At 35.1% G+C, this 14,111-nt stretch overlaps 1 protein-coding gene across 3 annotated transcripts in view; it reads left to right on the top strand.

Moving 5' to 3' along the window:
- Lrch2 (leucine rich repeats and calponin homology domain containing 2) overlaps positions 1-14,111 on the top strand; it is a 91,145-nt gene that overhangs the window by 49,713 nt on the left and 27,321 nt on the right. For all 3 annotated transcript variants that reach the window (XM_028858491.2, XM_028858490.2, XM_028858492.2), the window contains exons 6-11: positions 3,204-3,337; positions 7,008-7,095; positions 7,388-7,499; positions 7,689-7,786; positions 7,883-7,941; positions 10,532-10,639. In XM_028858491.2, coding sequence (XP_028714324.1) covers positions 3,204-3,337; positions 7,008-7,095; positions 7,388-7,499; positions 7,689-7,786; positions 7,883-7,941; positions 10,532-10,639 — 599 coding nt within the window. The remainder of the gene's footprint in view (positions 1-3,203; positions 3,338-7,007; positions 7,096-7,387; positions 7,500-7,688; positions 7,787-7,882; positions 7,942-10,531; positions 10,640-14,111) is intronic.

Genomic DNA, 14,111 nt, shown 5'->3' with positions numbered 1-14,111 from the left:
TGTTCCCCAAAATATTGTGCACTCTAATAAACTTAACTGGGGTCAGAGAACAGAACAGCCACATTATTAAACAGAGCTTAGGCAGTGGTAGCACATGCCTTTAATCCTAGCATTCCAGAGGCAGAGATCCACCTGGCTCTCTGTGAGTTCAAGGCCACATTGGAAACAGCCAAGCATGGTGACTCATGTCTTTAATACCAAGAAGTAAAGGCAGGAGGAAAAACGGTATTTAAGGCATGAGAATGAAGAACTATAGCCTGGTTAAGCTTTTAGGCTTTTGAGCAGCACAGTTCAGCTGAGAGGCATCTAGTCTGAGGAAACAGGATCAGCTGAGGAATTGGCAAGTTGAGGTAGCTGTGGCTTGTTCTGTTTCTATGATCATTCAGCGTTAACCCAATACCTGGCTCTGAGTTTGTTCTTATTAATATGACCATTTAAGATTCGTGTTACATATGAGTATGTGTTGTGTATGCATGTGCTCGTGTGTGTGTGTGTGTGTGTGTGTGTGTGTGTGTGTGTGTGTGTGTAAGTGTGGGTGTGCACATACCACAGTACATATGTGGAGGTCAGAGGACAATCCCATGTGTTAGTACTTCCACCTTGTTTAAAAAATGATCTCTTGTTTTGTCTCTGCATATGCTGGGCTAGCTCATTGCCAGTTTTAAGGGATGTTCTTGTCTTCATAGTCTATCATGCTGTAAGAGCGTTGGGATTAGAAACTTGTTCTACTATATTTGTTTTTGTTTTTTTAATGTGGATTTTAGGGATTCAAACTTAGGTCCTCATGATGTTGTGGCAAGTGTTTTACCCCATGAGTCATCTCTTCATCCACCATCCCTTTTTCTGTCTAGTGGTTACTTCTTACCATTGCTTTTCTGTATGTTCAGGGAAATATTTTCTCAGGGTGTTTTCCTGGTTGAACTTCATTTCAACTGCCTTGCAATTATTATGCTTCTTAACTGATCTATTCTCTATATGTTTGTTATTTTTATTAGTCTTTTTTTACATTTTATATCAACATTTTCTGGACTTGGTGAGATTACATATTGTTGTTCCAATATTAGATGGTCTTTCAATAAAAAACCCAGAGCCAGATATTTGAATAAAAGCTGAAAGATCAGAGAAACAGAACAAGCCACAGCCAACCTCACCTTGCCAACTCCTTAGCTGATCCTGTTTCCTCAGACTGAAAGCCTCTGAGTCTTCACCCAGAAGGGTCTCAGCTGAATTGCCTTAGTTCCTGTTTCCTCGGGCCTTATATACCTTTCTCTGCTCTGCTGCCACTTCCTGGGATTAAAGGCCTGTGTGCTTCCCAGTACTGCCTGGCTGTTTCCAGTGTGGCCTTGAACTCAGAGATCTAGATGGATCTCTCTGCCTGCTGAATGCTAGGATTAAGGAAGTGTTCCACTACTGCCTAACCTCTATGTCTAATCTAATGGCTGGCTCTGGCCTCTGATCTTCATGCAAACTTTATTAGGGTACGCAATATATCACAACAACATATATTGTTTTTTTTCTATTTTCACTAATATAGTGAATGGTATATTTCTTATTTTTCTAATAGAAGTATCGTTCATGACATAGATTTTATAGTTTTTAGTAGTTTGTATATTTGCTTTTAACAAGAAAATGTGAGTGAAATATAAAAAAAAAAATAGGGGCTTGGGATATGATGGCTCAACAGTTAAGAGCAATTTCAGAGGACTCAGGTTCAGTTTCCAGTGTGTGAATGGTGACTCCAGTTGCAGCATCTGCCTTCCATGGTCACTAGGCACACATGTGGTACATTTACATACACACAGGCAAACGCACATATACATAAAGTAAAAATGAACCTTTTAAAGAATAAGTGATTTATTTTAAAAAGAAATATACACAGGGATTGCACAGGTCTAAGCGAGATAGGGTCCCATCACTGAGAGGGGAAGTAAATATAAGCCCTCATCCCTAACCTAAAAGCTATCTTCAATTCACAACTGCTTGCAAAGGACAAATTAGTTTTCTCCCTTGGTATACCAAACACACTTAAGGACAGTCCTCATGCCCAGCAGTGGATGGCCAAAACAAAATGAAATCAATGGTATTTTTGAAGGTTTTTTTCTTCTTTTTCTTTTTTTCTTTTGTGTGTGTTGTGTGTGTGTGTGTGTGTGTGTGTGTGTGTGTGTGTGTATGGGAGAGGGTTTTTTCACAATGCTTTGTCTGGGCCCTTTTTTTAAATCTTACAGATCTTTTGGAAATATATAATAGTTTCCAATTTTGTTTTTATAGCTTTTCTCTGTGTGTGAATGAATGTGTGTATCTCAGTGTCTGTATGTGTTTTCTGTGTATTTTCTTTGTTTTGTTCTATTTAGGTTTGTTATTATTTTATTTTGTCTTTTAATAATTAATAATAATATAATAATGATAGATAGATTGGTTTTTGGATGGGTGTGGAAGTGTAGAGGATCTAGGATGAGTTAGGGAAGGGAAAATCATAATCAGAAGGTACTGTGTGAAAAAAATCTATTTTCACTTAAAGAAAGAAAAGGGGCTGGAGAGATGGCTCAGTGGTTAACAGCACTGGCTGCTCTTCCAGAGGTCCTGAGTTCAATTCCCAGCAACCACATGGTGGCTCACAACCATCTGTAATGAGATCTGGTGCCCTCTTCTGGCATGCAGTCATACATGCTGTATACATAATAAATAAATAAATTTTTTTTAAAAAAAAGAAAGAAAAGAACAAAAACTTCATTCTTAACAAAGAAAAAAGTAAAAAGAAATATAAAATACGTTTCTGATAAAAAGGTGATAGAATATTTTTATTCGTTATCAGTATTGTCACATTTTTCTTCCTTGCACCACATATATAATTCATTAAAATATACAAAGTAACAAGATTGTGATATCTCAGCCTAATTTGAGTTCATATATATACACATATATAAAACTTGATAGTGTTCCTTTCTGTTTGCAATTAGGTGGCAGAGAGATGGCTCAGCAGTTAAGTGCACTCTCTGTTCTTGGAGAGGACCTGAGTTTGTTTCCCAGCACCCACAAGGTGGCTCATAATCATCTATAACTCTGTTACCAGGGATTCCCATATCTTCTTCTGGCCTCTGCTATATGGCATGCAGAAGGTGCACATACCTACAAACAAAACACTCATATAGGTAAAAAATTATATTTGGAGTTATTACTAAATCTACTTCATTTTTTGTTTACAGATATGCTTAAAGGGTAAAGTACACATATTTAAGTACTTAAATATACAAGCCTGTTGTAGAATGGATAAGAAACCAGATTCCCTGGATCTTCCATCGCTGAGTAAAAGAATGCCTTCTCAGCCTCTCACAGACAGGTAATGTGAATAGCCTTGATAGTCTTACAGTTTCACTTGATGATTGTCCTCAGTTATTAGAAAAGAAATTTATCACTCTTGGGTATACTGAATGTATTTAGTCTGATAAAACCAGTGTTTACAAAATGTATTTGGCTGACCATCATCATTGGTCAATGAATAACTTCTGGGATACTGAATTGAATATGAGAATTTATTTTCAGATAGCATTATTTTGGCACAGAAAATGTATAAGTTTGACAGTATAAATAGAAGCATTGATTTCCTGACTGTTATATCTGGTAGCCTACATTTTTATTAAGGAATTTTTTATTCATTTTACATACCAATCACAAACCCCCTCTCCTCCCCCTTCCTGCCCCTCCCGCCTTCCCCCCCAACCCACCCCTCATTCCCTCCCCCAAGAAGGCAAGGTCTTTTTGATCACTGCTTTAATCCTTGTAATAGCAAGTAGAATTTGACTTTGAACTGAAGTTGATGGAAAAGGAAGATATTTTAGAGGTGCCTTTTTCCCTTTTCGTAATGTTCTTTTCTTTTTCCTGTGTTGAGTATTCAATCTAAGCAAGTGCTCTGTCACTAAACTGTAACCGCAGCCCTTTGTGTATGTGCGTGACCTTTTATTTTTTACCGTGCTGGGAGTTGAATGCAATGCTCTAACATTCAGCTATAACTCTTTATCTCCTGGTCCAAAATAATGTATCCTTGATATTCTTTGTCTGCACTTATCCTCGTTATGACCTTTTGATATGGTGGATATGTTATTCTTTTTAATTCATACCTTCAAGATGTAGATTGCTCTGAAAGGCTTTTTGAAAATATAATTCCATCAAGAAATATGGAAAATAACTTGGAATGGGGTAAGACTACAGAAAGGGAGACTATGACCACCTAAAAGATTTAAAGGTTTGTCATTGATTTATATGATGTATTTAGATTGTATTTAGAATGTGGTTGTAGTAAGTACTAACAATGAAGTCTTGAGTTCCCAAACAGAACTTGCTCATGAATTTTTTGCTTGTTTTCATAAGATATTTAAGTATTATATTCAGTTTCTAAAATGTATTTTGTTTAATAGTAGTAGTAGAACAACATTAAATTTCTATTAAAATTAGAATTAACATCTATGGTAATTTCTACTAATATGCTTCCTACTTTTTACAAGTGAGATTATTTTAGTAATGGTGTTCTTTTTTCAGTAGCTTTTTGTTATAATAGCTGTTGAATACCTGCTGTTAGATTCAGGGCATATTTTGTTGAAAGCTGTACATGCTTGTTTTGGCAACTACTGGAATTTCCATTCTACGTGGGACACAGATCCATATAAATAAGAGTTCTGTCCATTTTATACTGCTTTAAAAGAATACCTGAAACCACATAATTTTAAAGAATAGAAATTTTTTTGACTTATAGTTTTGGAAACTGATTATGTTCAAGATATGGGGGGCATATTCAGTGAGGGCCCTGTTACTGCACCACAGCATGTCAAAAGGCAACAGACAAGAATAAGAAAGTGAGAGATGTGAGCAGGGTGTCAAATTTACTCCTGTAACAAATCTATTTCCAGGACAAAACTAGCTCCTACAATAGAGGTTAATCTCTTCTTATGACCCAAACGCCTGCCAGACCTCACATGCCAGTGTTTTTGCATTGGGAGTGAAATTTACAACACATTCAAACCATAGCATTCACACACACACACACACACACACACACACACACACACACACACACACACACACGCACAGAGTCACACATGATGCACTATATGCACTCAATGGAAACCATACTTCAGTTTTGAATTTTCATCTTTTCCGGGATGCCAGTATATAGTATGAGCATATCCTTGTGATGCTGGGCACTGAGAACAAGCTGTTGCTGGACCACAAAGGTAGAAAAGCAATACTCTACAGTGGACTGTGTGTTGCTAAAGTATGATGGTCAAGATGCATGGTAAATGCATTTTTATTTGAAATATTTTTCAACTTACAGTGAGTTTATTGGACCCTTTTTAGATGTATTAAAATTTGAAATTGTGACACACATTTTGAAAGAAATATTTCTTGTCATATGGAATATATCTTTGGGAAGTTGAAGACTTTTAGCATTTTGTTTTATCTATCTATCTATCTATCTATCTATCTATCTATCTATCTATCTATCATCTATCTATTTATTTATTTATTTGTTGTTTTTTTCAAGACAATGTTTCTCTGTATAGTTTTGGTGCCTGTCCTAGATCTCGCTCTGTAGACCAGACTGGACTTGAACTCACAGAGATCTGCCTGGCTCTGCCTCCCAAGTGCTGGGATTAAAGGTGTGCCCCACCACTGCCCGGCTTGTTTTGTTATTTTTGAGACAAGGTCTCACTGTGGAGTTCTGTCTGGCCTGGAATTCATTATATAGACAATTATGGTCTGGTACTTCTGAGGATCTCCCTGCTTATGTCTTCCAAGTTACAGGCTTGGGCCACCAGGTCTGCCACCATGTATTATAGAAAGGTGAAATTTTAATTCAAGAACCAAACTAAAATAAATCCAGTTGTATAAACAGTGGGGGTGGGGTGGGAAGAATGTCAGGAAGAATCAAGTGCTGGTGGCACATGCCTGTAATTCCAGAACTAAGGAGGCTGAAGCAGGAGGGATGGAAATTTTCAGGTAAGCTTGGGTACATCATAGCAAGTTCCAGGCAGCTAGGGCTAAGGTGACACCCTGTCTCACAAAAAAGAAATAAAGAGAAAAAAAGCGCCTCAGGTTTATAACTTGTGGAGTTATAGCATAGTGCTAAAATCAAGGACTGTCAGGACAGATAAAATCTGAGGACCATATTTACAATAACATTTGCAAAGTATATAGAGCTACATTGCCATATTTTCCTGCCTGTAAAATAGAAGAACACCAACCATTTTCTTAGGGCTTTGAATGAGCTAGATACGGCATTGTCTTGAAAGCACTTATCTCAGTACCTGCTACATACTAGATGGTTATTGCACAGTGTGCAATAAACACTTTGTTCTCTGTGTTGCATAATATGCAAGTTACAAATTTGTTAGGACAGCTCTAGTCTCACACAAAAAACAGTTCCTTATTCAGCACTTTGTTGACTGTGTGTATGAGTATGTTCCCTTTTCTTAATTATTACATGGACTAGTGGTTTTAGTCTTCACTCTGGAAGTGATAATGGAAAGAAGCAATTGTCTACAACAGAAGTGAATCTTTTCTCTTGCTGTGTGGTTTTACCATTTAATAGCGCTTTGAATGGAGGCCCTTCTACACATTTGACATTATACACATTATTTATACAACTAATACTTGTTTTAACAGCCAACAAGAGGGAAATTGTGTAAAGTTAAAAAATGCCAAAATCACTGAATAAATGTCTTTATCAAAATGATTTTCTGGCAGGGCAGTCTATTTTTTTTTTCTTTTTTCTTTTTGGAATCTCTCAAGAGAATTACTCTTATCAACTACTACATTACAGAGAACATAGAAAAAAATATTGCTTAAATGACATGAGTAAAATATGTTATAGGAAAATTTCTGGTATTTCCTCCTTCAAGAATGTTAGATATCAAAAGTATGCATTTTGCATTGTCTAGGGTGTTTTAGCTCAAGTGTGCATTGTGGATTTAAGAACAAAATTCTAACTGCTCTTAGGATTTCTCTTTCTGTAGTATGGAAGATTTTTATCCAAATAAAAATCATGGCCCTGACTCTGGAATTGGAAGTGATAATGGAGAGAAGCGATTGTCTACAACGGAAGTGAGTTTTTTTTCTATTGTTGATCCATGCTGTTTTACTATTTCTTAGAGCTTGTCAAAAAAGGCACTTGACCACATAGGTTTTTAATTTTACATGCAGCTATAATTTTTCTTATGCTTCTTGACTTCAAAAGAAGGAGTGCCTAGAAGCAGAACATTCATCGTAACATGGATTTTTGGTTGGAAATATGGAGATGGAAATCAGATCTTTTGTAATTCCTGTTTGATCAAAGAGGTATAAACTTTGTCATGTTTTGAATGCCTCACTTATACTGTATGCTTGTTCCTTTCAGCCATCAGATGATGATACAATCAGCCTTCACTCTCAAATTTCAGAATCGAATAGAGAGCAAACATCCAGAAATGACAGTCATGTAATAGGAAACAAGCCTGATTCTCAGAAAGGTAATTCAGGTGATATCTGCTAGTTTTATTTTACATAGCCCATATTAAAACTGAGATTTTTATTTAAAATAGACTTTGAAAATTTATAGGATTTAAAGATATATCTTATATTGAGAAAACTGAACTTTTATCTTAAGCACTAAAGTATTAGAACATTTATTATATTTTATAATATTAATCTGAACCTAGACCAGGAAGTGTATGATTTTATTGATCCCAACACAGAAGATGTAGCAGTTCCTGAACAAGGAGATACACATATTGGATCATTTGTCTCTTTCCTTAAGGTAAACAAAATTGAACAAACATTAATAATATTCACTTCTTCCTGATCATACAAAAGATACCATACAATTTAAAATGATAACTTTCCTTTTTATAAGGGGAAAGAAAAGTGCTCCGAAAAGTCTCAGAAAAATGAAGAACTGGGAAATGAAAAAAAGTAAGTATATACTAATTCTCAAAACATTACTTATGAATTCTTGGACTATTCATTGTGTATTCCTACTTGAGAGCACTTGAAAGAATTTGTTTCATACATCATATCCCCCCCCGTCATGTTTAGATAGTTAACTTTCATGTACTTTGAATTCCTTAATTAAATTCATAATTATAATAGACATTTACTTTCCTCTCTGCAGTAGATAATAATCATGTGCATTATCTTGTTACCAAAGAGGACTGTGTCTTCACAAATATTGCTTCATTTGAGTTCTTTAACAACCATGTCATAGAAATGCCATCAGCATCATTTTATCAATAAGGAAGCTGAGACCTAGAGTTCTGAATTTCTGCAACTTGGGCTTTGTGTCTTCTTGATTTAACATACTTTGCACTTTGTCGGCTGATTATGGAAATGTTAAGGTAGTAATTTCCATAGTTTATTACATTAATTGAAATTTGTATCTTTTCTTTGTATTTCATCTCATAAAATGATGGAGTTATCCCTTTAGGTTGCTTGATAGCTTTACTAACCACATACTAGGAGCAGCACTGTGTGAGTTTCCATGTTTCTCATTTAATCTTACTAAAGTCCTGCATTGGAGAAATTGACTCCATATCTATACAAATGGGATGTGCAATTCAGAGAATTTTATATTTCCTGCTAAAAGACTTTATATATGTATTAACAGTGCTTAGCTAATGCCACTAGTGTCTGAACTGAGTTTTCTCCCAATTTCCCTAGTTTTCTCTGCACATCATGCTTTCTTCAAGTGAATTTATTGATAATTTTGTTTAATGCTAGGGATTGAACTCAATGCCTCATGCCTGCTAAGCATACATATTCTCTAAACTTCATATCTATAAATTTACTTGGTAATTTTCTAAGCAGTTGTTAGTTAATTATCTCTACTTTCCAATGAGGAAGTACATTGCTTTGTCTTGTAGTCTTTTCTTTTAATATGGAAGATTGACTGTAGGAGCTTTCAGCATGCTATAGCCTAGGTCCTACTTTGTAAATTAATGAGTTTTGAGACAATTTCACCCATGTACACAACACATTCTAGTCATTCTCATCCCCCTTCTCACTTCTACCCCTGTTATCTCCATAGTTCTTTCTCTCATGTTGTTCATGTCTTTTCATGTTGTTTTGGGGCCCACTGATATTAACCAGGGCTGTCTGTGTCAACCATGGTTTACAAATAACTGTGGGAACCTCCTGGCTCAGCAGTGGATACACTACTAAACATGGTGATTCAACCTCTCCCGAGTCTATCAATAGCCAATAGTTTAGAAGTGATAGGTAGAGCTTCATGAGGTCCCCATTCCCTTGACTTACTGTTGATAGACCTTGTCTTGTGTGGGCCCAAATGAAGTTTTTTTTTTTTTTTTAAAGTAACTATTGGGAGTTGTTATACGGTGTTTAGAGAAGGGGTTCTCAAATTATGGGTCACGACCCCTTTACCCGCCCTCTTTCTCCAAATATTTACATTACAGTTCATAACAGTAGCAAAATTACAGCTATGAAGTAGCAACGAAATATTTTTATGGTTGGAGTCACCACAACATGAGGAACTGTATTAAAGGGTAACACCATTAGGAAGGCTGAAAATCAGTGGTCTAGAGAATGACATTTCACAGCACTTCACCCAACCTTTTAATACTTACTTTCCTATGTATCTTCTATAATGTTCTCAGAGCCTTAGAAGGGGTGATAAAAACGCCCTGTTTATGGCTTCAACCCTCTTTTTACTTCATATTTTGTACAGGGTTTGGTTCCATTGACAAGGCTAGCCTTGAGCTCATTCTGTAGCACTAGAGGTGTGATCCTCTAGCCTTAGGCTTCAATGTAGCTAAGATTACAGAATTGTGACACCATTTTGCTGTACTCTTTAGATTTAATTTTTCTATTAATTTCTTACCTCATCAAATGAGAAGTGTTGCGTAAGTTTGAACACCACTAGTGTCTGTAAGATTTGATAACAATGCAATATTTTTATTGTCATTATTGTTATTTATGGTTCTTGTTATTAAATGAAGTGGTTTTGATATAAAATAGAGTTTGAAAAATAACTTTAATTTGGTTTTTAATGTTAAAATTATATATTTTAATAATTTCTGGACATTTTGAAAATCTCATTTGAACCGATTTAACATTTCCCCATTTAAACTATTCTTTTTGTTTTACATAGAGATTTTAAAAACCAAAACAAGTAAACTTATAGAAGCAGTGTGGCAAAATGAAAAATTTTGATACTAGTTTTTCTTTATTTTTAAAAGCAGGCCATGTGGAGCTTTGTAGTCCTTTTTATACTCAAGGCTGGGCAGTGTGTATTGTTAACTTGTGAGCATTATATATTTTTTAAATTTTTAAATGATCTATACTTCAGCATCATTGCTAGCTATAGTTATATTAAGTAGGGAATGCAGATTTATTTTCCTAAACATTCCTTATTTTCTACTTTAGCATTTTGCATATAAAGGCATAAGGATTTCAGCTCACATGGAATTAAAAATTAGAACAGTTTCCATATCTAGATATTAACAAAGCACAGTTGGCTTTACTTTTTGAATAACTGTGTCTGTTTCAGACTTGACAAAGAACAGTTACATCCGGAAGAAGATGATGATGATTTGAAAGAAGTAACTGATTTGAGGAAGATAGCTGCTCAGTTATTGAAGCAAGAACAGAAGAACAGGTATTCTTTTCAGTAATGAGATTTGAACAGGCAAATTTTATTATCAATAAAAGATTATCAACTTAAGGAAACGAAGTTGCAAGTAAACAATAGGGATCTTTAAATATACGTGTTCAAGAGGTTAGTTGCTAAGAGACAGGAAATACTTAGAAGAGAAATATGAAATCACACATATATAACTAACAGAATGTACACAAATTGGCTCTATCTATTTTTGTGGTGCTGGTGATCAAACTCTGGGCATCACCCATGCTAGGCATGACCTCAGCCCTTGTTCTACACACCAGCCTTAGACAATGAGCGGAACAATTTTACTTCTCTGCTAAACCATAGTAACTGATTTATTTGACCATATTAATTTTTAGCTCACAGTAGAATTTGCAGTGTAAGCACTTAGGAGTATGTACTATACTGGTAAAGTTTATTTATTAGATTTTTTAGCAGATGCTCAATTATTTGGGATATAGTTTCCCCAGAATTGAGGTGAATCATATGGTTGTTTCTAAATCAGTGTGAAGATTTGAGTATCCCATGTTCACAGGTGTCTGGTTCAGCTTTCTCCAAATGCATGTCTTTGCCAACATGGCCTGAGCATGAGTATAGAGTCAAGTTAAGTTCATTTAAACATTTTTGTGTGTAGAGTGTAAAAATGTGTGTGTGCACAGCCATGTGTGCACCCACGGAGGTCACAGGTCTCCATCTGGTGTCTTCCTCATTTGCTTTTCACATTGTACTTTGAGACAGTCTCCCACTAAGCCTAGAACTCACTGATTGGATGAGTTGCCGACTGTTGAGTCTCCAGAAACCACTGCCTTCGCAAAGATCGGGCTTGCAGATGCATACAGCCATCTCTGGATTTTTATGTGGGTGCTTAAAATCTGTATGCAAGCCCTTATGCTTGCATAGCAGCCACTTTGCTCATTGAGCCCAGAGTCCGTTTGACCATGTGCTACTCTCCCTGCCATCTACATTTACTGAGACCCTTACATTTATAGTCTTGAAATAAATAGACTGAAGTTTTTGTTTCTTTTTCATGAGAAAATTAATAGGATAATTTTGGTATATTTAGGGTGGATAAGTAGTATTGCACTTCACTTATTCAAAATAAATGTTTATTGTTAACATGGTGATGATGTCTTGGAAAGTTTAATATTTAATTATATTGGCATTTGTTTTAAAAATATCATTAAAACTTAGCATCTGGCAGCTGCATTGACGGATGATTCACAAGTTAGGAACACATTTTGCCTTTCCAGAGGACTGGAGGTTTTTCCCCAAGATCCAAGTTGGATGACTCTAGTAACTCTACCTCCAGGATCTGACATCTTTCTCTGGCCTCCACAGGAACCCACTCACATGTACACATACACATAATTTTAAAAATACTTCGCATCTGGATATGGTGGTGCATGCCTTTAACCCCATATTTCAGGAGGCTGAGGGTCACGAGATAGTCGGCCTGGGCTGTAAAAAAAAGGACTCATAACACTAAACCAACCCTGAAAAGATCTATTAAATGAGTGCTGGGTGTATAAGGCAGTAATGGAATTATTGCCCAGCATGTCTTGGGGCCCGGGTTGCATTTCCAGTACCACAAAACCAACAAAATAAAGGTAGTGCTGGTGAGATGACTCAGTGCATAACGGTGCTGCAGACAAGTCTGACAGCTTGTGTTTGATCCCTGGAACCCATATGGTAGAAGAAGAGAACCAATTCCCACAGATTGTCTTCTGAGTTTCACACCAAAGCTGAGGCACGCAAATTTTCAAACACACGTGTGCATGCACTAAATAAATACTTATGTAAAGCCAAAAAGACAACATAAGCAAACTTATCAAGTGAGGAGTATAGGATCTTGTTTTAGGGGGAAAAAAAAACAGACCAATGGATAATATGATAAATAGCCATCTAATACCATTTTTTTGCACAGCTACTACAGTTTCTCTTAAAAATGTCATACTAGAAAATATCACTTACCTGTCTTTATCATTTCTTTATCTAATGAATTCTCATTCTGTTTCTTTTTTTGGTGTCACTTCTTTATGTAAATGTCTCCATGTTATTTATCATTTAATATTTTCTAGCAATTCATTTCTAATATGCCCTTTTATAATAACTTGAGATTATAAGGTGATTATATAATTTCTCCCTTTTTCTCCCTCCAAATTATCCTACATATAACTCTCCACTTTACTCTCTTTCAAATTCATGAACTTTAAAAAATTTGTTGTCATGTATATATATATGTGTGTATGTATATGTTTTACATATGTATTATATATAAGTATATATGTAGTTACATACATATATTCCTAATACATAAATACAACTTGCTCAGTCTATATAACTTGTATGTATGTTTTTAGGGCTGACCATTTGATATTGAATAACCAGTTGGTGTGCTCTAATATGTCTTTTTCAAACTGGTTATAGTAAGGTTATATGTAGCCTAAATGTTTATCACCTATGTGGTTTGACTTAATGATGCATACTGACACCATCTCTTGGAAGCTACAAAATGCTTGAGTTTATGTTTCATTTATTTAACAAAGCTACATTTATTTTTCATTATGAGAAGAGAATAGTGATATTTTACGACTCTACAATAATATCCATTTACTATTTGAGAGTTTAGTTTTAGACTCAACCTTGCCATTCATAGTTTTTTCTATATTTTTATCTCTGCTATTATTATTTTCATCTATATTTCTTAAATTTTTCTCTGTAGTTTAGGTTAAGGGTCATCTGAGTAGGCCATCTATTGTAGGGTTTGTGTTGGCAATACCTTTGTAACTAGTACAAAATGGTGCCTAGCATTGTGTTTTCTACATAGTAACATAGAGGACCCAGTGTTATGTTATTGTTTGTTAACTGAATTCTCAAAACTTGTCAAATTTTAAGTAATGAAAGTCATCAGTTCTGCTGAAATATTTATATTCTCCAGAAATTCCCTTTTATTCTTCAAGGTATATATACACTAATTTTTGTCTTTATCTGATTTTTTCTTCTTCATTTTTTATGCGTTTCAAGATAATAACATAAGAACTAATAAGGTTTTGTATTACTATGTACTGTATTGTTTAATTTTTGAAAGCATTAACTATGTTTGAGGCACCTTTTCTTTTATTCTTCACTATATGAAAAATAACCAGCATTATAGTCTTTAAAAAAAGGTAATCTTTTCCCACATGCTAAATGTAGCTCTTATCTACTAGTTAAAGGAGAAATAAATTTGCTTTTTAAAAGTTCCACAGAGAAGATGTAGAATCTCTGTGTTAGGTTTTAATACAATTAATATAGTTTTATGTGTTTCTTTTGTTTATTGCTATTCCTATTTAAAAGTAATTAATATAGTATAAGATTAACCCCAATCATCAGAAAATGCCCCCCAGGACTCCTACCTTGACTATATACTGAAGTGTTCCTTTGCTTACCGTTGTTTGAAAATAATCATAGTTTTAGGTCTAGGCTA

This window comes from Peromyscus leucopus, chromosome X, assembly GCF_004664715.2.
Source record: "Peromyscus leucopus breed LL Stock chromosome X, UCI_PerLeu_2.1, whole genome shotgun sequence".
Lineage (NCBI taxonomy): Eukaryota > Metazoa > Chordata > Mammalia > Rodentia > Cricetidae > Peromyscus > Peromyscus leucopus.
The sequence above is the reverse complement of the archived record's forward strand: the minus strand, read 5'-3'. Positions and strand labels throughout refer to the sequence as shown.